Source organism: Leopardus geoffroyi, chromosome C3 (assembly GCF_018350155.1).
Source record: "Leopardus geoffroyi isolate Oge1 chromosome C3, O.geoffroyi_Oge1_pat1.0, whole genome shotgun sequence".
NCBI lineage: Eukaryota > Metazoa > Chordata > Mammalia > Carnivora > Felidae > Leopardus > Leopardus geoffroyi.
Window position 1 is genome coordinate 61427850 of NC_059338.1, and position 22925 is coordinate 61450774.

General features: G+C 37.1%; 2 protein-coding genes across 3 annotated transcripts in view; one reads left to right on the plus strand and one right to left on the minus strand.

Moving 5' to 3' along the window:
* Positions 1 to 9703, plus strand: part of KMO (kynurenine 3-monooxygenase) — a 57223-nt gene extending 47520 nt beyond the window's left edge. The window contains 4 exon segments of the mRNA XM_045453108.1: positions 7140 to 7241; positions 7331 to 7390; positions 8717 to 8848; positions 8851 to 9703. Coding sequence (XP_045309064.1) covers positions 7140 to 7241; positions 7331 to 7390; positions 8717 to 8848; positions 8851 to 8919 — 363 coding nt within the window. The 3' untranslated portion in view covers positions 8920 to 9703.
* The window catches only part of OPN3 (opsin 3), a 51285-nt gene continuing 37896 nt past the window's right edge, over positions 9537 to 22925 (minus strand). Inside the window, exons 2-4 of one of the 2 annotated variants that reach the window (XM_045453109.1) lie at positions 19058 to 19377; positions 14015 to 14266; positions 9537 to 11695 (exon numbers count right to left, since the gene is read on the minus strand). In XM_045453109.1, the coding sequence (XP_045309065.1) occupies positions 11432 to 11695; positions 14015 to 14266; positions 19058 to 19377 (836 nt within the window). In that variant the 3' untranslated portion in view covers positions 9537 to 11431. Of the gene's footprint in view, positions 11696 to 14014; positions 14267 to 19057; positions 19378 to 22925 lie in introns of those variants that run through there. The other variant, XR_006705979.1, reaches the window with a different exon arrangement.

The following is a 22925-nucleotide window of genomic DNA, read 5'->3' on the forward strand; positions in this document are numbered from 1 at the left end:
TGCAAATATTTTCTCCCATTCAGTAGGTTGTCTTTTAGTTTTATTGATTGTTTCCTTTGCTGTGCGGAAGCTTTTCATTTTGATGTAGTCTCAATAGTTTATTTTTGCTTTTGTTTCCTTTACCTCAGAAGACCTATCTAGAAAAATGTTGCTAAGGCCAATGTCAGAGAAATTATTGTCTGTGCTCTCTTCTAGGAGTTTAATGGTTTCAGGTCTCACATTTAGCTCTTTAATCCATTTTGAGTTTATTTTTGTGTATGGTGTAAGAAAGTGGTCCAGTTTACTTCTTTTGAAGAGAGCTGAGCAGTTTTCCCGACACCATTTGTTGAAGAGACTGTTTTTTCCCCTTTGTGTATTCTTAACTCCTTTGTCAAAGGTAAATTGGCCATATAATTGTGGATTTAGTTTTGAGCTTCCCATTCTGTTCCATTGATCTATGTGTCTATTTTTGTGTCAGTGCCATACTGGTTTCATTACTATAGCTTTGAATTATATCTTGAAATCTTGGATTGTGATACATCCAGTTTTATTCTTCTTTTTCAAGATTGTTTTGGCTATTTAGGGTCTTTTGTGGTTCCATAAAAATTTTAAGATTGTTTGTTCTAGTTATGTGGAAAATGCTGTTGGTATTTTGATAGGTACTGCATTAAATGTGTAGATTGCTTGGGGTAGTATGGACATTTTAACAATATTTGTTCTTCTAATCCATGAGCATGGAATATCTTTCCATTTGTTAATGTCGTCTTCAGTTTCTTTCATCAATGTTTATACTTTTCAGAGTATAGGTGTTTCACCTCCTTGGTTAAGTTTATTTCTGGGTATTTTATGATTTTTGGTGAAATTGTAAGTGGGAATGTTTTCTAACTTTCTCTTTCTTCTACTTCATTATTAGTGTATAGAAATTCAATGGATTTCTGTATATTAATTTTGTATCATGCAACCTGACCAAATTCATTTATCAGTTCTAGTAGTTTTTTGGTGAAGTCTTCCGAGTTTTTTATATATAGTATAAAGTCATCTGCACTTAGTGAAAAGTTTACTTCTTCCTTACCAATTTGGATGCTTTTTATTTCTTTTTCTTATCTGATGCTGTAGCTAAGGACTTCCAGTACTATGTTGAATGAAAATGTTAAGAGTGGACATCCTTGTCTTGCCCCTGATCTTAGGGGAAAAGCTCTCAGTTTTTCACCATTGACTTGGATTTTTCATATATGGCCCTAATTATGTTGAGGAATGTTACTTTTATACCTACTTTGTTGATGGTTTTTATCATGAACAGATATACTTTGTCAAATGCTTTTTTCTGCATCTATGGAAATGATTATATGGCTTTTATCTTTTCCCTTGTTGATATGATGTATCACGTTGATTGATTTGTGAATATTAAGCCACCCTTGCAACCAAAGAATATATCCCATTTGATTGTGATGAAGGATTTTTTAATGTACTGTTGGATTCAGTTTGCAAGTATTTTGTTGAGGATTTTTGCATCTATGTTCATCAAGAATATAGGCCTATAGTTCTTTTTAGTGGAGTCTTTATCTGGTTTTGGTACGAGGGTAATGCTGGCCTCATAGAATGAATTTGAAAACATTCCTTCCTCTTATATTTTTTGGAATTTTTTGAGAAGAACAGGTATTAACTCTTCTTTAAATGTTTGGTAGAAGTTGCCTATGAAGCTGTCTGGTCCTGGTCTTTTGTTTGTTGGGAGTTTTTTTTTTTTAATTTTTGATTCAATTTCATTATTGGTAATTGGTATGTTCAAATTTTCTATTTATTCCTGATTCAGTTTTGGGATGTTATATGTCTCTAGGAATTTACCACTTCTTCTAGGTTGTCCAATTTTTTGACATATAATTTTTCATATTTTCTTATAATTCTTTGTCTTTCTGTGGTGTCTGTTGTTATCTCTCCTCTTTCATCTCTGGCTTTATTTGAGTCCATTCTCTCTCTCTTTTTATGAGTCTCATTAAAGATTTATCAATTTTGTTTCTCTTTCCAAAAAATTAGCTCCTGGTTTCATCTGTTCTATTTTTTTAATTCTTATTTTATTTATTTCTGCTCTCACCTTTATTATTTTCTTCCTTCCACTTTTGTTTGTTCTTTTTCCATTTCTTTTAGGTGTAAGGTTAAGTTGCTTGAGATTTTTCTTGCTTCTAGAGGTAGGCCTGTACTACTATAAATCTCCCTCTTAGAACAGTCTTTCTGCATCAAAAAAATTTGGGGACCATTGTGTTTTCATTTTCATTTGTCTCTATGCATTTATTATTCCGTCTTTGATTCCTTGGTTGACTCATTCATTATTTAGTAGCATGTTATTTAACTTCTATGTATTTATGTTCTTTCTAGATTTTTTTTCTTGTCGTTGATTTCTAGTTTCATAACACCATGGTCAGAAAAGATGAATGGTATATAACTTCGATCATTTTGGATTTGTTGAGACTTGTTTGGTAGCTTAATGTGTGATGTAGTATGGGGAATTTTCCATGTGCACTTGAAAGGAACGTGTATTCTACTGTTTTAGGATGGGTGTTCTGAATACATCTGTTAGCTCCATCTTGTCTAATATGTCATTCAAAGCCATCCCTTGTTAATTTTGTTTGGATCATCTATCCATTGATATAAGTGGGATGTGAAAGCTCCCTACTATTACTGTATTCCTACTGATTACTTTTTTTATGCTTATATTAGATTCTTTATGTATTTGGATATTCCCGTGTTGGTGCATAAACATTTATAATTACTTTATCTTCTTTTTGGATTGTTACCTTTCTCATTATGTAATGTTCTTCTTTGTCTCTTGTTACAGTCTTTGTTTTCAAGTCTATTTTGTCCTGTATAAATATTGCTACCCTGGCTTTCTTTTCACTTCCATATGCATGGTAAATGCTTTTCCATCACTTTACTTTCAATCTGTATGTGTCTTTAGGTCTGAAATGGGTCTCTTATAGACAGCATATGCGTGAGTCTTGCTTTTTTATCCATTCTATACCCTATGTCTTTTAATTGGAGCATTTAATACATTTACATTCAAAGTAATTATTAATAGGTATGTATTTATTGTCATTTTGTTGTTTGTTTTATGGTTGTTTTGTAGTTCTTTTCTGTTCCTTCTTTTGCTCTCTTAACTCATGGTCTCCTAGCTTTTGTTAGTAATATAGTTGGATTCTTTTCTCTTTATTTTTGCATACCTATTACTGGCTTTTCATCTGTGGTTTATACATAACAAAGTATGCATATATTTTATATTAAGTCTATATTAAATCTGCGTATAAGTTTATATTAAGTTGATGGTCTCCTAAATTTGAGCCCATTCTAAAAGCACTAATTTTCCATCTTCTCCCCCTACCCCACATTTTAAGTATATGGTATCACACTTTACATCCTTTTATTTTGTGGATCCCTTGACTGATTTCTATAGATTTACTTATTTTTACTGCTTTTGCGCTTTCTACTTTTCTTACTCTTGCTTATGGTCTTTCTCTTGTCACTCAGAGAATCCCTTTTAACATTCCTTGTAGGGCTGGTTTAATGTCATTAATTCCTTTAACTTTTGTTTGTCTGGGAAATTCATTATCTTTTCTTATATTCTGAATAATAGCCTTGTTGAATAGTGTATTCTTTGCTGGAAGTTTTTTCTTTCAGCACTGTGAATATATCATGCCATTCCCTTCTGGCCTGCAAAGTTTCTGCTCAAAAGTCAGCTCATAGCCTTCTGGGGTTTCCCTTGTATGTAACCATTTTCTTTACTCTTGCTGCTTTTAAAATTCTCTCTTTATCACTATTTGCTATTTAGTTACTATGTGTCTTGGTTTGAACCTTATTTTTTGGGTGCTCTCTGTGCCTTCTGGATCTTGATATCCATTTTCTTTCCAAGATTTGGGAAGTTTTCAGCTATTCTTCAAATAAATTTTCTCCCCCCTTTTCTCTCTCTTGTCCTTCTGGGATCCCTATAATACAAATATTATTGTGCTTAATGGTGTCACTGAGTTCCCTTAGTTTAATTCCCTCTAGTGGATTTTTAATTTCAGCTATTGACTTCTTCATCTCTGATTGGTTCTTTTTTATGTTTTCTGTCTATTTGTTGAGGGTTTCACTGAGGTCCTCCACTCTTTTCTTAGGTCCAGTGAGTATCTTTATGATTATTACTTTAAAATATCTATTAGGCATATTGTTTGTCATTTAATTTAGGTCTCTTAGTCTGATTTTGTCCTGTTCTTTTATTTGGGACTTATTCTTCTGTCTTCTCACTTTACCTCACTCCCTGTGTCTGTTTCTGTGTGTTAGGAAAGTCAGCTACATCTCCTGTGCTTGAAAGTAGTAGCCTTTTGAAGAAGAGGTCCTATAGTGCCCTGCAGTACAATGTCCCCTGTTCACTGGCACCTGATACTTCAGGGTGTCTCCTATGTTCGTTGCCTGTACCCTGTTGTGGCTGAGCCATATTTGCCTTCAGTCCTGTCATCTGCAATGTCTCTCTTTGCCTTTTGTGAGCAAAGTTTTGTCACTGTGTTGTTAGTGGGCCAGTCTGGGGTTTCCTTGGGCTTGAGTTGAATCAGAACAGGTGTTGGTCAGAGGTGTGGTACCATCAAACTGCAGGGCTCTCTCCCTGTTTGTCCCCTGAGAAGCTATTTTTGTTGGGCAGGGCTTGCAGTCAGATCAGATGTCTGCTCCCAGCCCACTGCTAGGGCTGCAGTTGGACTGGTATGTGTGGTTATATTCCTCTCTCCCAGGGCAGGAGTCATTTTGGAGTGGAGTTGGCCCATTGGGGCTGCTTGCCACTGCCAGGCTTTGGCACTGATTTGGAAGGACTCCTGCCAAAGGTGTGTTGGAGGGGGCGGGTCTGCAGGAGAATGTGGGAGTGGATGTGCTCTTAGCAAGGTAGGTGGAGGATGTTGGTGCTGCCTTGGTTTCACCAGGTGTCCATGTTTTGAGGCTAGGGGACAGGGGAGGGAAATGGCATGCATCAGCTCTTTTTTTCTTGAAGAAGTCTCCCAAGGATACGGTCCCTCCAGCATATGCTCTGAGATTACTAAATAAATCTTCACATATTTCCCAGGTATTTTGCAAACTGTTGCTTCTATGCTGTGTTGTATATCAGTGGGGATGTTTGTTATACTATCTCTTTAAGGGTGGGGACTCAGTTTCCACTCACCCTCTGGCTCTCCCCCAGTAAAGCCCTCTGATTTTTGAGGTTCCAAGCATTAAGCCCCACTGACTGTAAGAACTCTCCAAGATAGGCCCCTCTGGTTTTCAAATCCAAATGTTATGGGGATGCCTGGGGTGGCTGGTGTAGGGTCTCCTCCTCTACCCTCTCTGTGCCGGTAGTGTCCCTCCCTCCTGCAGATAGTCCTGTGGGTCAGTTTGGCTTCTGGCTGTGTCTCTGCCCTTCTTACATTCTTTGATGTGACATCTTCTCTACTGTGGAGAGTCTGTTCTGCCAGTCTTCAGTTAATTTTCTGGGGATTTTACACTGATGTGGTTGTTATCTGGGTGTGTCCATAGGACCAGTTCAGCCTAGGAACTCCTACTCTGCCATCTTCCCCAGAAGTCACAAATGTCCTTTAATTTTTCTTTGCCCCAGCCCCATTGCATACATGCTGAATGAGAACAAAAAGAAAACACACACACACACACACACACACACATACACACAGAGCATTCCCTACCCATGCATGGATTGTGATAGTAGACAGTGACAATGACCCACACACATCATCTCCATCTACATTTTAGGGACATTTAGGAGGGAACAAAGATGAAAAATTATCTGGTTTCAATCACTGATAAATTCACAGGCTTAAACCTTAAACATTTGGTAGAGCTAGTAATATGCTATTTTAATGAAGATATAATTTTTATATGTATTAATGTATTAACATATTTGGAGGAATGAAGAGATAGTAAATGACCTTACCATTCTTAACATTATAAGCTGCAAGTTTAGAGTAGCTTTAAATATTCTTTGGGGCCTTATGCACTGAAAAAAAATACGTATATATTAAAGATATTCATGGTCAGAAGATTATCACTCAGAAGAAAAAACACAATTACATTTTGAGCCAGTCACATGAAAAGCTCACAACAAATACTTATGGTTACACTTTTTAAATGATCAAATGAAAAAAATTTCAGGATAAATTTAAAGAAAAGAGTGTAGCTGTTTTCCTTATTTCCTGAAGAGAGATTAAAAATAAAGTGGACTTTAGTTTGAGCAGAATTATTACATACATGGTGAAGGAAGTTCTATAAGATACCGAAAATCTTCACTGTTGTAACTTGCTTATGTCTTTATTTTTTGAATCTTACAGACATTTATTTCCTGAAATAAGGGCATCACTTATAAACAGAGCTTATGATTAATAACAAATGAACAATAAAAAATAACCAAAAAAAACTATCTCACTTTTTCTTCCCTTCCCCTCTGCTTATCTGTTGTGTTTTTCAAATTCCACATGAGTGAAATCATATGATATCTGTCTTTTTCTGACTGACTCATTTTGCTTAGCATAAGACACTCTAGTTCCATCTACATTGTTGCAATTGGCAAGATTTCATTCTTTTTCACTGCCAAGTAGTATTCCATTGTGTATATATATATATATATATACACATACATACATATTCCATTGTATATATATATACATATATATGTATATATATAGTATATATACATATATGTATATATATAATCTTCTTGTGTCCTTAAAAATGAGACAGCTACAACAGAATATTTGTTCTGAATATGGAGTAAGTCAAGAAAGACATACCTTCAAGGATCTCTTCTTTCCATGAAGAAGATTACAAATTAATCAGGAAAAAATGACAATTAGTCAAATCTTTGGTCCCACAGACTATCCCCAGAACTGACTGAACAAGATTTTTGCTGAAAAAGAGTTCCCATATTGCCCCCTGAGCAAAATACAGTTCTATAACATGTTTTGTGCAATTGCTCAACCTTTTCAAGGTAATGTCTTATACTTTTACCGAAAAGGATTGGAAATAACTGTTAAGGAAACAAGAATTTGACTACTTCGTGTCCAGATTTGCAGTGAATAGGAATGAAGTATAATAATAAGTTGTAGTAAATAAATAAAGGCTATTCATTTGAGATATTCTTTAAGACTCTTACATTATTGCAGATGCGAGCACATGTCAACTCGAGGTGGTTCATCTTCCAAAAAACCATGGAGAGATTTCTTCATGCTATTATGCCATCTACCTTTATCCCTCTCTATACCATGGTAAGTTCTGGATTTAAGACATCTCCTCATTTTATTCTTCTGTTTATCCATTAAAGAATCACAAGAATACTTTTTAAACTTCCTTATAGGTTGCCTTCTCCAGAATAAGATACCATGAGGCAGTGCTGCACTGGCATTGGCAGAAAAAGGTCAGAATAAATGGAAGTTCATAGTGGTATGGTTATGATTCTTCAGGCAAATACAGAAATGATGTGATAGACACTAAATGTTTGCTTCCAAATAAAAACTGTCCTGGGTACACAGAGGGAAAAGTGCCTAATGAACAAAATTACAAAAAGAGAAAGAGAAAGAGGGAGAGAGAGAGAGTGAGGGAGTGCTTCTGAAGGGAAGAAATTCAAAAAAGAAACAGATGCTACTATTTCTAAACTTCTTACTTTATTTTAGCAACATGACTACTTTTATTTAGCAAATTGGCTTTTGCTTCTGAAATACTCTTATGGATTTAATTTGTAAAATTGGACAGAATTGAATCACTTATAAAACACAATCTAATTTCAATGTAATGCCATAGTTTATTTTGGGAAGTTGACCCAGAGATGTCACTAAATAGACATTCAGAATTCTGATCTTCAGATTTGGAAATCTAACAACTTTATTCATTCAACAAATGATTTTATTTAACCTGTAGAGACAGAGCTGAGCATGGTGATGAATAAGCAACAGCCCCTCTCCTCATGTAGCTCAGAAGCTGGTGAAGACTGGTGGAGAGGCAGAGCTGCCCTGGAGAAGAATGGGAGTGGCCAGGGTGGGTGGGGATCCATGGGGCTGGAAGGCAGCCCACAGGTGTGAGAATGGCCAGAGATGCAGCTGGGATGGTAAGAAGGACCTCAAGGATTTTGAATATTATATTGAGGGAAGCAGGGAGACCAATGGAGGCTAATAGATTCAGGTGTGGATTTTAGAAAGATTGCTTTGCTGTGTGGAGCCTTGATTGGAAGAAATCTAGATTTATTCTTACAAAGATGAATAACATAGGATCCCTGCCCTCAAGGAGCCAAAAGACTACTAGGAGAAAGACAGTGACGCCAATGAGAATGCAGGAAACTTAGTGCCAAGTCAATTCTCATGGAGACTTTGTGCAGGTTCTGAGCAGTGACTGAGTCATTTGTGGCTTCAGCACAGTACTCTTCTAAAATAACACTCATAACTCTTTTTTTCTAAACTATGTGGGGGTTTTTTTCATGGCTATACACAGGGAGACTACAAAGAACTCTTTATACAGAACACATGGACTCAGTTATTTCTGGGAATGGAGAAAGGACAGAGATAGGAGGAAAGCTCCAAATTCTAGACCTTACTGGTCATTGTAGGCCTTGACCTAGTGGTCATTCAATTAAATTGCTGTTTCAGGTTAAAGAATAAAAAGGAAATTGTATACTCCTTGGTTAAGAAGGAAGTCTTTTAAGATTTTAATCTCTGGACAAATGAAATGAGACTTCTTGCTGTTTTTACAGGTGATAAATAAAGGACTCTTTTTCTTTGGAACACTGATAGCCATCGGTAGCACCTACCTACTTATGTGCTCCATGTCATTGAGACCCCTGCACTATGTCAGAAGACCGTGGGACTGGCTCACTTACTTCCAGAAAACAGGACCTGTTTTCCTGCAAACTCCGTGGAGTCACTAAAAGAAATTCCCGATGTCATTAGCAGGTGACATAAAGGTTCTGAAGTAGCAAATAGTTTCATTTATTTATAACCAAAACTAAGGATCAAAACCATGTTTCTATCATCATATTTAATTCACTAGTGCAAGATATATGCCAGCTTACAGTGAAATTCAGTATAGGATTTCTCTGTGTTCGTTGAAATTATTGAAAAAAAAAAAGAAAAAAAAAAAAACAAAAAACAACCCCAAACCACCAGTTAAAGTTGCAAAAGGCAGTTTTCCTACAACACTACACATAGGTGTGGTCATTCTAAATATAAAAATGCAATGACTAAGATCTCTTTCACTTCTCCAAAAGTAAAACACCAGAGGCCTTGAGGAAGACAGATCACATCCTTTCTTTAAAGGACATAAAGAAGGTCATGATAAGATTGACTCAACACCTAGAACTAAAAATTACAATTTGGCAAACATGTTAAGTTCACTTTTGATCCCCTGGATGGAACTTCTCCAACACAGAACTCAGATTCACGTACTAAAACTAGAAATGTAAATGAGGAATTTGGGGCACTCTAGAGAGTTACAAAATGAACAAATTTTACTTCACAGTCTTCAAAGGCCAGTATTACCTTTTGAAGATTAAAAAAGGGCCATTAATGCCATACTAAGTGAAGACTAAGAAGAGTTTTATTTACAAATTAAATAATATATACAACAGAGTGGAAAGGAAATAAGGGAAGACAGTTTTCATAGAAATTATTCAAGACTCCCAGAAGCAGTTTACTAACTTGCTATGGCAGAACCAGCAATAAACTTGATTTTGAAAATTTCATTTAGTGAAAACATTTTCTTTGGTTCTTCCTTCTTCAATAGGCCAACTGAATTACTTAGAAGTCTTTCAAACATGATTATTTATGTAGATGCTCCACTAAGTGGGATAGTCATCTAAGAAATAAAAACCAGGCAATACAATAAAATGATTCAGTTTCTGTTTTACATTGTCAAAGAAATCTTTGAGTTCTAATAATCCATGTTAAGTCTAAACAATGACTTATGGGGAAATGGCCTCTTTACTAACACTGAGCATTGATTGTCCAGTAGACTGATTGAAGAGCAAAAGAGATTAAATAATACACTTTATGAGTACTGTTTTACACTTACTTTCACCCCCTTCAAATTAGGTTTCATTTTTTGCTTGGACCTTCTTTTCTAAGCCCAAAACTCTTGGCAAAATTGTGGCAAGTTGTTAAAAAGAGAGGATGATCTGGCCAAGTTACGTTTGAAATGAAACAGATGGAGATACCTATCTGCCATCAACACATCCTTCTTCATGTACACCCTCTGATAATGTATGATTTCCTAGATGCTATGATTAGCTTGAAATTCACCATCTTTGCTGTGTGCTTTTTAATAACCTTCTAGAGCTTGCTTAGCAGCATATTCATCTGAAACTCATCTTTATCATACCGCATATATGGCAAGTCTTTTGTTTTGGAGGAAGCCAGGGCGCTGAATTTCTTTGTCACCCTAGAATTGACTCTGATAAATTTGGTCAAACATAGGATGTGACAGTGATTAGGATCCAACACTACAGAATATTCGAGATTTCCTAGTGATTTCACATGTGTATGATACAAAGTTATTTTTACAGCTATTTTTGAGCTGTAAATACAGCTAAGTATTTTTGAGAAAAACATCTATGTGCCTTGGAAAATAGTGTCATTTAAAAAAATATATTCAAAATGAAAATTTCCCACATGTTAGAAGTTGATGGTGCCAGATGCCCATCTTGTGCCATAAGTGGTTTTTCATTATGGAAAGCACCCATTGAATGAAAACAATTTGTCTTGCTCAGTTGTTTCCAGTGGCCAGAAAGCATATGGGCAATTCATATTTCCTGCTGGGCCACAAAAGTTCTGTTGATATTGTGGGGCCCTAGGGTAGGCTGCCCCAAAATATGCCACAATCACATGATTACTTTGAATTCAAGTTATTAAGAAACAGAAAGTGTATAAAAGATGCTCTGACCTTCCTTTGTTCCCCTGAAAGCAGGAAATCTCTCACGCGAAAGATACCTCCCTGCACCAGAAGGTTAGAGGGACATCTGTATCATCAGAGACAGAGAATTCAGGGCTGAAGAAGTCTACATAAGCAAACCTTGTTACTTTTACTAAATTACTACCCCAGCCCAAATTCTGTTTAGAACTCTACTAGCTGAAGCTCCCAAACATAAGTTTCTTTGTCCTGACAATTCTTTATAGATTTATGTTTCTTTGTCTAAAACGTATGAAAGCTGCATGCCTTGCTCATTTCTTTGGGTCTCAATTTTATTACTTGGCCTCCTTGCACACAGAATTAAACTTTTTTTTTTTTTCTCCTGTTAATCTGTCTGATGTTAATTTAATTCCTAGACCAGCCAGAAGAATCTTGTAGGGCAGAGGAAAATTTTTCCTCTCCAACAATATTAACATAGAATGAGGATTCCAAAACAGTCCTTATAATGGAAGCCTAAAAGTGGTTGTCAATACAAGGCCTTGTCTTTCATTACCACTATTCCTTCCTATAAAGGACGGACTTGGATTACATCAACTTTTGACACACTGGTTTTGTCACTGTCTTCAACTGACAGTGATTCATCACTGGTGATGATAAAAATGATGGAAGAAGAATTAAAAGTCACTTTTTTCTTTGGCCTGTCCCCATCTTTTTGTGACATCACAATGGGTCTGATCTGCATTTCACTCCCATTGGTTGGTAGGTCCTTAGCAGGCCTCTGGCATCTCAGCAGTCGGAAACATAGTAGTTGCAGAAGGGATCTTCGAAACTGGGCAGGGAGAAAATAAAGTTGAATATTAAGGCCTTTAATCTGGATTAACATTCAATAAAATTAGTTGAGTTTAATTTTGGTTGTTCTTTTTTATTTGTTAGCTTATGTGTGTATAGGGTTAGGTGGCAATGCTCAGATGTACCTAAATAAACCTGGAGTCTTATGTTTTCTATTTATTATAATTCTCATTAACAAAATAATATAGGACTATTATAACCTCTATGGATTCGAGTTTCATGCACCTTCTATGAGGGCAACTAAATCCATTTCTTTAAGGAAGTTTGAACATCAATGCCTTCCACAAATATTCAGTGAGCACCTACTAGGTGATAGCCACTGTGCTACAATTTGGGAATATTTTTGGGCAGCAAAGAATGACAAGGCCCTTCCTGCAGAGTTTACAGTCTGCTGTCTCACTAATTTTCTGTTAACTAGGAAAAGATTTTTTTTTCTATTGAGATTACAAAGCATTTAGAGAAAAAATACTACAGTGGAGAATGCTAGCGTTCACCAGTGCCCATGATTCTTTCCTCTGTCCTGGACACAATGCTGAACCATAAGTTATTTAATTTAACTTTTATCCCCTTTTTTCAGAGCAAAATACATGGGCTTATACATGGGCTTTCACAGATCAGGGAGTAGTAATGAAAATTATGGTAACCAGCTACATTGGTTTCTGTCTTCTTTAAACCCCACTTATATACAAGTTAGTATTTAGTTTATACTTACATTCAAAAATATTTGAGACTATTTCTTCATCAAATGACTGCTTCTTATATCAGGTTAAGTGCTAAAGATACATCATTATAAGGGTTTAGAGTATGTATGCCAAAATATGTTTTCCCACATAAATGGTAAGCTCCTTGAAGATAAGGACTATTGTTTTATGTATTTGTTTGTTTTTGTTTGTTTATTGTATCTTTTAGACTTCTAGTTCAAAGTGTGCTCCTGGGAACCAGAAACATGGGAACCATGTGGAAACTTATCAAAATGCAGAATCTCAGGCACCCAGCACAGCAAATCTGAATATGCACTTTTGTTTTCACAATCTCTCCAGGTGTGGTGTATGCATTTTAAAGTTTTCCAAGAACTAATGTATGACCCATTGGCCCAGAGGAAGAACATAAAAAAACAATTGTTAGGTAATATATTTAAAACGTACTTATTTGCCTGTCGAGGTGGTAGTTCTTAAAATATGGAGGTCTTATACTTCTTCAGACAATCAGTTATAATCTATCTTGCTAAAAACAATTCACATGTGAACATTCTTAAAAAGTTTTATGACCAAGTTTCAGGGTTCTCATGACTCTCCTAAAGTCAATTCAAGTAATTCTCAGATTGTAAGGACTCCAAGTTGAAATTCTCTGGGTTCAAGTTAACAGTTAATGAAGGCAACATGACAAAGAAAGATCAGTGAATACAGATAGAAACCATATGAAAGTAAGAAGAGAGAGGGAGATTTAGCAGTGAATATTATAAGGTTAATTTAAAAAATGCCCTGTTGTTCCAAATTCTTGAGCATTAGTAGCCTGAGTAGTTATTATTATCTGATATTAGTGTGACCTGTTAACTTAAAATTCCAATGGAGTAATTAACTATTATTCATAACTTTTAAATTCTCTGATTTTTAAACTTTGCAACTTAGAGGCTTAGCTTCATAGCAATCATAATGAGGGCTTTCTTAGTTATAACTGACAACCACCAAGTCAAAACCTTTCTACCACAGAAATAAGCTTCCCATTAGATCTAGAGGAGTTTCTGAAGCCAGATTAATTTGAGGTACACACTGGCCATGGTACATGAATAATAACCCAACTAATTGTTAATAGTATCTGTAACCCCAAGTGGGGAGCTATGTGTGTAGATTTTGGTATTCAAGCAAACAAGGTTGGAATCCAGGCACCAACAATTCCTGGATCAGGCAAGTCATTTAACTTCTTTGAACCTCTGTTATAATTTATAAATAAAGTAAGGAATAGTATTGGTGCCTGTCTCATGGTGTTTTGTAAAAATAATGGGTAACCTCCATAGTACTATAAGAATTTTAAATGAATTTTAACTTTGAACATAAAATGTTTTCTGATAAATGTTAATTTCAATAGATTTTTACTTAAGATCTCTTGGTAGATCTTAGAATTTTTACTATTTTCTTTGGGAATATCTTACATTTCTTCCTGAACACTTTAGTTTCCTCTAAAATTCTTGATTTAGGTTTTTATCACTGAAGCTCTTCTGAATAACCTCTATAAAAGTATTATATTTCCAACAGTCACATATGTATAGTGAAAACAATGAGTTTATTATTATTATGCTTACCTTTCTTATCATGAAGATATAAATAACTGGATTATATACAGTACTTGATTTAGCAAAGAGATATGAAACAATTGAGACTGTTGGAGTGACCAGGTGTCCATAACCATTAACCACCAAGAAACAGATCACGATATAAGGCATCCAAAAGATCAGGAAGGTAGATATCATTAAAAAGCACATTTTGGCCACTTTCTTTTCATATCTTAAAATCTTAATCACTTGAATTGTCTGAAGATCTTCAACACAACGAAGCTGCAGAAAGAAGAAAGAAAAGGTTGAAAATGAAAGAATCCTTTTCTTATGCTGTTTCAATAATAGATATGCAGACACCAAACCATAATGCTCCACTTCTCAAACCGGGCAGAAAGCATGTGATGTCAGTTCTACCTGGTTAAGCTGGTCTCGATGAAACTTAATTGCCAGATGAATTCTTGCTGCAAGCTATGGTGACTTCCAACTCCGAGCCAATGACTATTACTACAAAGTGGGATCTGATGGGGACCTTGCTTATGCTTGGTTTCATCAGGACTCAGGTGCAGAGAATGCTTGTAGCCATATCCGTGTAAACTCACCATATCTGATCTTAATTTATCCCCAGTAAAGGCACTGAGGAACAATGGTCTACAGTCTGAAAGTCGTTCAGGTTTCTTAAAGTTTCCTTAGAAGTTCCTTCTATTGTTATTATAAATGTATTATTAGGGGGTGGGGGATAATATTCCTCTACACCAAAATCATGTTTTGAATAAAATAGTTTTTTCTGACCATTCTAAAAGGCTAATTTTGCTACAAAAATACATTTTTTTAAATTTAAAAAAGGTATTGTACATACTGTTTATACTTCACATATAATTTTAAACTGAGAAATTTATTGCATTTCAACAAATGTTCCTTTTGAACAACAAATGTTCAAAAAGTGTTCCTTTTATTCTAGCATTGTCATAAAAATTAAGGAAAAAAATTCCAAATAAATCAGAACATGTGCTTATAGTATTTAAGAGTATATTTGAATTGATGTAGCCAAATTATTTATACTATCTAAAATTATATTTAGGAAACTATATTCTTAGTAGAAACACATATTCATATTCACAGAAAATGGAAGGGTTAATGGGTAATTAAAGTGTTTGAGTTTTTTAAGAGTAGAGGGAATGTGTAGGAGTGGGCGTGGTTGTCAAATGTCTGATACCATTATTTTCTTTGTGTGCAATTCTATTTAAACTTTTTTCATGTTTTGTTTTATTTTTTGAGAGACAGAGAGAGACAGAGTGCAAGCAGGGGAGGGGCAGAGAGAGAGGGAGACACAGAATCCAAAGCAGGTTCCAGGCTCTGAGCTGTCAGCACAGAGCCCAGCATGGGGCTTGAACCCACAAATACAAGATGATGACTTGAGCCAAAGTTGGACGCTCAACCAACCAAGCCACCCAGGTGCCCCATGTGCAATTCTATTTTAAAAGTAACTATTTTATTTAATACGATAGGATATTCTATTTTCACAACAGCATTTCTTGGGGGGTGGGTGGGAGATTTCCCCCCAGAGTTTTGAAGAAGGTTGCGGAGTTCTAGTAAAAGCTCTGGATTTGGAATTAGTTCTGGGTCCATATCCCAGATGCACCACTTTTGCCCTCTGTGTGACATTAAGCAATTACTTCCTCTGAGAATCAAGACTAAAGGACATTCAAATGAATAACCTATTAGACTTAACAGAAGTTGGGCCCCACTTCCATACATATGACTTTGTGGGATTGTTCTCAAGACTATTTGTTTACATTGGAATTACATTTGAAACTAATATACTTCTATGGATTTGTACTTTTATGATACTATAGGATATTAGGAATCATGAGTTTTGGCTCCTCAAAGTTTCAACTAACAAGTAATAAGATGACAGTTAATCATCCATCCCCAATTCCCCACCACCTAGGGACCCACAGACTCATCTCTACCTTTTCTGGGTAATTCAGTCCCCATCCTCTTACCATTTTTCAAAGCAGAGCCCGCATTTATCATCTTGGAATTACATGTATGCTGCAGAAGTTAATTGAAGGAAGATATTGGGCTATACTTTCACAGTTCCTCTTTGGCATAAGGATATGGTTCTAATGTTTTGGATTATTTGGGTTTGTATATGTGAATATACAAACATATTGACATATTTGACATATTGACATATTTGAATATGTCCATGATTATTTTTCATTTATCTCTTTTTTTACCTCTGTTTTATCATTATCTATTCTTTCACTCTATTCTTTCAATATTTTCCAAATAAAGAGCTCTAGTTCATGTCTCGCCCTACTTGTTCAATCATTTGAGTGTATTTTTCAAAACTGTTGTGGATGAAGCAAAAGCACATGCACAGTTGAATTTGTCCTGAAGGATGAACCACTTAAGACGATTCCCCATGTAGTCCCAGTAAAAGTGTTCTCTCCCTACATAAATAGTGCTTATTGATCCAGACACCTGTAGATTTTCAACAACTTCACTGTGAGTCCTCATTCTTATGTGAGAAGCTATTTCTCCATCACTGCTATGCATCACACCTCTGGATAAGGAAATAGAGGTGATTATGGTGCCAGGTTCTGAGTGGAGAATATTGCTGTCTAGAGTCAAATCTCTTTACCCTTGTACCACTTCTCCTTCCTATGAACACTGCCTGTAGCTCATTCCAAAAATAGTCTTTGATCAACTATTGTTTGAAAGTATTGTTCCAGCTATAGGTGAAAACTTAAAGACTGGGTCTCTGCTTTTAAGGAATTCACTGTATGCTGAGGGTGACAGCACACGTTACTTCCGTAGGTGATACATGCCATGGAGGAGGTGACCAGAGAGGGATATGGGAACACACAAGATGGGTAACTGATTCAGATATGGGTAAGGGCTAGAAGATCCTGAGCTCAGCCTTCTGAGGTGAGTAGGAGGCAGCCAAGTAAGGTGGGACAGAATGTTCCAGGGAAAGGAAACGTGTCAAGGCAAAGAGGTAAAAGAACCCATGTTAAGTTCTGGGAACAAGAAATATTGCACTTGGCTGGAGCCTGAGGTAGCAAAAGGGAAGGCATATTAAGAAATAAAGCTGGACATGCAGATAAGAGATGGCCTTGCAGGACCCTGGTAGTCATACTCAGGGGCTTTATATTTTTAAATCATGAAGGTAGGGGAACCTCTAAAGGATTTTAAGCTGGGAAATGACTTGAGAAAATTTGTAATTGAGAACAACTACTCTAATGGAAGTGTATAGAAAATGGATTAGATGAAAGCGAGAATAAAGGAAGAAAAACTAGGGCCCCTTTGAATGGAGTCTGTGGCAATATGAGAAGGGATAAGGGACATATGGAAAAATATTTGAGGTTGAATAGATGAAATTGATAATTGATTGGGTGTAGGGGAGACCTGGATGAGGAATAGTCCAAGATTTATTCTATTATTTTTGGCTGAGGAATAATGACCATTTACTGAGAAAGGGAATGCGGAAGCAGCAGATCTAGGGGAGGGATGACCAATTCGTCTTCACACACATAGAATCTGATGAGTCTGCGGGCTATTCCAGTTGAGGTGTGCAATAGGCAACTGACTATGGGATCTGACAGAGGTCAGAAGAATATCCTGGGTCAGAAATAGAGATTCCAAAGTCACCAAGCTATTGTTAGAAGGAGAAATCCTAAGAGCATATGAGATGCCGAAGGCCAGTGTGTAGTATGAGAAGAGGGCTAAACACAGAATGCAGGTAGGCCTATGGGAAGCAGCCCTTGGCAGAGACCTAAGAAGATGGTCCGGAGTCAACAATAACTATAGGAGAGAATGGGGTTCTAGTGGAGGAGAAACCATAGTTCGGTGGAAGTTGTCAATAACATCACAAGTGTTAAATGCCACGGATGCCAGGAAAAAAATAGAAATGTGCCCATTGGAACTAACATTTGGTATATTATCAATTACCTTAATGAGGGCTGTTTCTGTGACAGTGTGATCAAGGAAGGAGACCAATTTGCAACGGGTTAAGGAATAACTACTAGCTGAATGTAAACTACAAACTCTTTGATACAGGAGCTATAAATTACACAGTGTTATATTCTCAGTGCTTAGTAAATATCTTAGCTTGAGCTCCCCTAACAATATACCCTAGACTGAGTGGCTTAGACAACAGAAATGTATTTCTCACAAATATGCAGGCTGAGAAGTCCAAGGTCAATGTGCCAGCATGGTAGGTTTCATTATGGGACCTCTTTTCTCAGCTCAGAGATGGCTACCTTCTCAATGTGTTCTCATGTGGTAGAAAGAGAGATGGACAGAAGGGTGGAGAGATGGATGGAGGAAGGGAGAGAGAGACAGAGAGACAGAGAACCAGCCACTGGTTATGATTTAAAGTGATGTATGTCAAGGCAAAGAGGTTTTATCTTTTTCTTTTTTTTCTTTTTTTTTTTTTTTATAAAACGTGAAAGCTAGAGGAGATTATCAAGATGAGCAGGAGACTGATGAGCAGGAGTTCTGAGGAAAGAAGACACAGAACAGGAAGACACAGTGAGTGAGCAAAGAAAACATACATGGGTAAAGTAGGAGACTGGCATATGGAGTGTGCCCCATACTGTCACTTCAGACTCCTTGCTAGCACCCAACAGGAACCCTGCTGGTGGTCAGTTCTTATGCTTTATGATTCAAAAGTGATTTTCAGAAAAAAATATCTGTACTATTCTCTAGTGGGTTTATGTGACCTTTGAATGAATAAAATGATAGGAAGTGTGGGATTTCCTTGGTTAGAGTTCTTGAAGTCTAAGAGTGCTGGAGAATGCAGGTGTTCTTCGTTGTTGTTGATTTTGTCTGTCTAGAACCCCTTTCCTTCCTCTTTGTGGTTTAGAGAGTGGCGTATATAGAGTAGATGTCATTCCTCATGGGTCTTTTAGCGTGCACAATTATATCAAGTGGGAAGTCCGGTAGAGCTGTTTTAGCTGCAGACAACCACTGTTAATGTAGGAAGAGTTTGACTGTTTTCCACACAGAATTTTCCACCCTGGACATAGTTTAGGGGAGGGACATTTGAAGTCTTCAACTCACCATGCGAACGGAATACAGAATATGGCCATAGCAATGGGCTATGACGCCCACAGGCACCACCAGGCAGCCAAGAAATAAGAAAAGCACAAAGGAGGAGTCATTGGCGTCCTTGGATTTCCAGTCCACAGAGCAGCCTAGTCCGTGTACATCCAGGATGTACCTGTTCCAGCCCAGCAGAGGTGCTCCAGACCATGCCAGTGAGTACAGCCAGATGTAGGTAATGGCCCTCCAGGCCCAGGAAAAATTGATCACTCTGGCATGGACCACGCGAATATAACGTTCATAGGCCAGCACAGTTAGGGTGGTAATGGAAACAGTCCCTGAAAGAAGAGAAAGTGGGACAGTGTAACATGGAGCAGGGGAAGACAGACATAACAGACAATTCGTTGCCTACTGGAGACACATTACAGAGTATATGGAACCAACAACGGCTCTAAAAGCTGACATATCTAAGAGGAATAATGCCTCACAGTCTCCAGGAAATTTGATTGGACACATATTTACCCAGAGAAGAAAACAAATGGTGTGTGGATTGCAGCAGGACAAAAAAGCCCTAAAACCAGCTCCGCCCCAATGATACAGGTATTGTGTTATACTTCCTGCCTAAGAGAAACTCTGAAGAGAGTCAGGGAGAGTCACTGAGTGTCTCACTTGACTTTACCTTTTCTCAGTTGTGTTTGACTCAGGATTGAAGATAAAATTAAAGTGGGCTTCACAAGGATGAACTGGCCCAAGTTATGGTACAAGTATTCAGGGAGCTGCATTAACCTTCCTGCTAGCAGATATCAGCCTGTGAACTATTCTCCTGCAAGACTGCTAACAAGGGAGTGAAGCCTTCTGTGCTCCCACGGTCTTCATTTATACCTCCATTTTGCAACCAATACATGAAAACAATATTATTTATGTCTCTGCCTCTTCCCAAAGAGTGATTTATACATTCAGTAAGCTCCTACTGAGCACCTACCACGTGCCAGTCACTTTGCCAACACTGGAGGTTTAGAAGTGACAGAAAAGTGGAAATCTAGGTGCTTAGAAGGAATCCAGTTGTGTAAATAACAGTGAGATGGCAGGAGATGTAAAGGCTACAATTCCCATACAGTGTCCTGTGGGAGTCACAGAACAGGGGGCCTTTGTCAACCAGGCAGGAGAAGCACATTCAAGGAAGAATGAAGAATTATGTACTGGAGCATAGAGACCATTTAAGGGTCTAAACCAGATGAGAGAATACAGAGGTGCCAGGGCTCAGAGCATACCAAGAAGAGAAAAGGTTAAAAGGAGCAGATGAGGCTATACATAATGAGAAAGACTTTCAATTTCTTGATAAGGGTTTTTGTTTCTTTTTTTGGTTCTTAAAAAACAAAAACAAAAACAAAAAACTTTTCCTGTATAAAATAGTAAATTATAAAATCTGTTATTCCATCATGTTTTTTTTAAGTGTGAAGTGACAACAGTTAAGTTCTCCTTTTCCTCCTCCTTCTCCTCTTTCCTCTGAAAGGGGACTCATTCCTGCAGTGGTATAGAATTCCAATCCTAGTTCAATGTATGGAGATCAGCTTGAAGGCCATTTCAGTAGTCCAGGCAAGTATGATGGGGCCCGAATTAGAGTACCTTTAAAGGTATGAACAGCAAAGTCTAGATTCCAGAAACCATTGGTGATTAGTATCAACAGAACCCATTGGTTTATTGAATGTGAAGAGAAAGGGAAAAAAAGGAGTCAAGAATAACTCAAGAGATTTATAACCTGCGTGATGATTTGAGGGTGATTACATTAACAGAAGTCAAAACTACCAGCTGTTATGAGCAGATACACGGGAGAAGATGAAATTGTGAGCTCCCTAGAACACAACCAGCATAAATATTTGTTGAATGAGTGAATCAAGAGGGGTTGTATGAAAAGTGGTCCTAATGGAGAATGAAAATAAGACCTGTCTCAGGTAAGTAGGGAGAAGTGGGCAGGGGAGTGGTGGTGGCGAGCTTCAAGAAGCCTGGAGTGATCCTAGCTCTGTGACATTGGCAATTCATACAATCTCTTTAAGTTAGTTTTGTTTTGGTACTCATATAATGGAAAAGCTCTTGACATCATCAAATTTTGTGACCATGCATCTATAAAGGTATGAAGTGAAGAGGTCCTAGACTCAGAAAGCCATTGTCAGACCACAGTTAACATCCATTTATACTCTGACAGGTTTGTTATTGTGGGGAGGACAGCATCCCAGTGTCTGATACCTGTGATGTTTAATAAATGTTCATTGAATAAATGAGTGAACGTTTAGTAAATATGCAAGTGACTGGAAGAATAAGACTGGGTTTTGTCATATGGTAGAGGAAATATTTCAGGAAGTAGTGTTATAATCATAAATAATGAAGTTCAGATTATGTTAAGTAATTCTGGACACAAGGAAAATACCAAGTTAGATATGCTGCCTTCCGAACTAAGAGTCAACTTTCACCTCATTAAATTTTCATCGGAAGAGTGATACCATCTTTTCTTTAACTGACTACATTCCCAGAAGGTAACCAAAAACCTAAAGATAGTGACATAATAAGACTGTCATGAAATACTGATGGTTTTATTTAGTTTACAAAATTTCTTATCAAATATAATGGTATTTAATTATATAATTGCCTTTAAATATTAAAATATAATTTTTGGCCTTCAACTCTTAATTTACCTTGAATATGATTTAGGTCGTCTTCGGCAAGAAAACTTGCTGCAATTATGTTGTAGATTAGCAAATCCCAGTATACCTTATAGATGCATAAGTAAGTTCTTGTGATTAAAGGAATAAGCTGCTGTAATTTTAACCATCAATCACGTATTCATCCATGCATCCACCCATCCATCCATCCATCCATGAACTATTTACTGCTTATCCACACGTGTCAATCAGTGTGCTAGGAAATAGGTACAAAGGGGAGTGAAATAAACGCCTCATAGAACTTACAGTCTGCTAGATAAGAGTGATGAGGTAATCAAGTCAAACACGTAAATTAATGATGTGGTATCGTGGAGACAGAACATGTGAGGGAGGAGGCTGTAGACCTAGAGTATTTTTTTTTTAAGTTTACTTATTTATTTTGAGGGAGAGAGAGCATGTGGGGGAGGGGTGGAGAGGGAGAGAGAGAATCCCAAATAGGCTCTTCTCAGTTCAGAACTCTATGAGGGGCTTGAGATCATGACCCTAGCTGAAGTCTAGAGTCAGACGCTTAACTGACTGAGCTGCCCAGGCATCCCAAGGATGTGGCAGTATTAACTGGGAGTCGGGAAAAGCCTCATTGTACCCAGAGCTGAAGTATGGAAAAACCCCAGCTCTGTGATAAGTCAGGGTACAGAAGTGGAGGAATTTTCCTTCTTATTATTTAGGTCAAAGAGGTAAGAGATTTTTTTTAATGTAATAGTTTTTGGCCATGCCTGTATCATAGCAGGCACAATGAGCTTCCAAAGCCTGAATTCAGTTGCTGACATTCAGCACCATAACCAGTTAGTAGTCCCTGAATTTCCCAGTTTTTCAGGCCTTCCCTGACTGCATGGGTACATAAATGGTAAGCTTATTTGACTAAGTCTTCTGGGGTGACCCATTTGAAAAGACCTAAACTACATCCCTTCCTTAAAATTGTTTTTTCTCTTAGCAATTATTTACTCATAAATTTTGGTCCTGCCTGAGTCAAAATTATGTTCTGTATTCTGGAGAATGAGAACAAGAGGACTGTGTAACAACTACTTCATACATACATCATAACTGATGTGGAGCCTAGCTCTCTATTCCCTTAACGTTGTGGACAGGGAAGGGGAAGGTGACTGCCCCAAAATGAGCACCCATCGTATGTGAGGCCCCATAATGGTCACACTACATACAGTGTCCCTCTT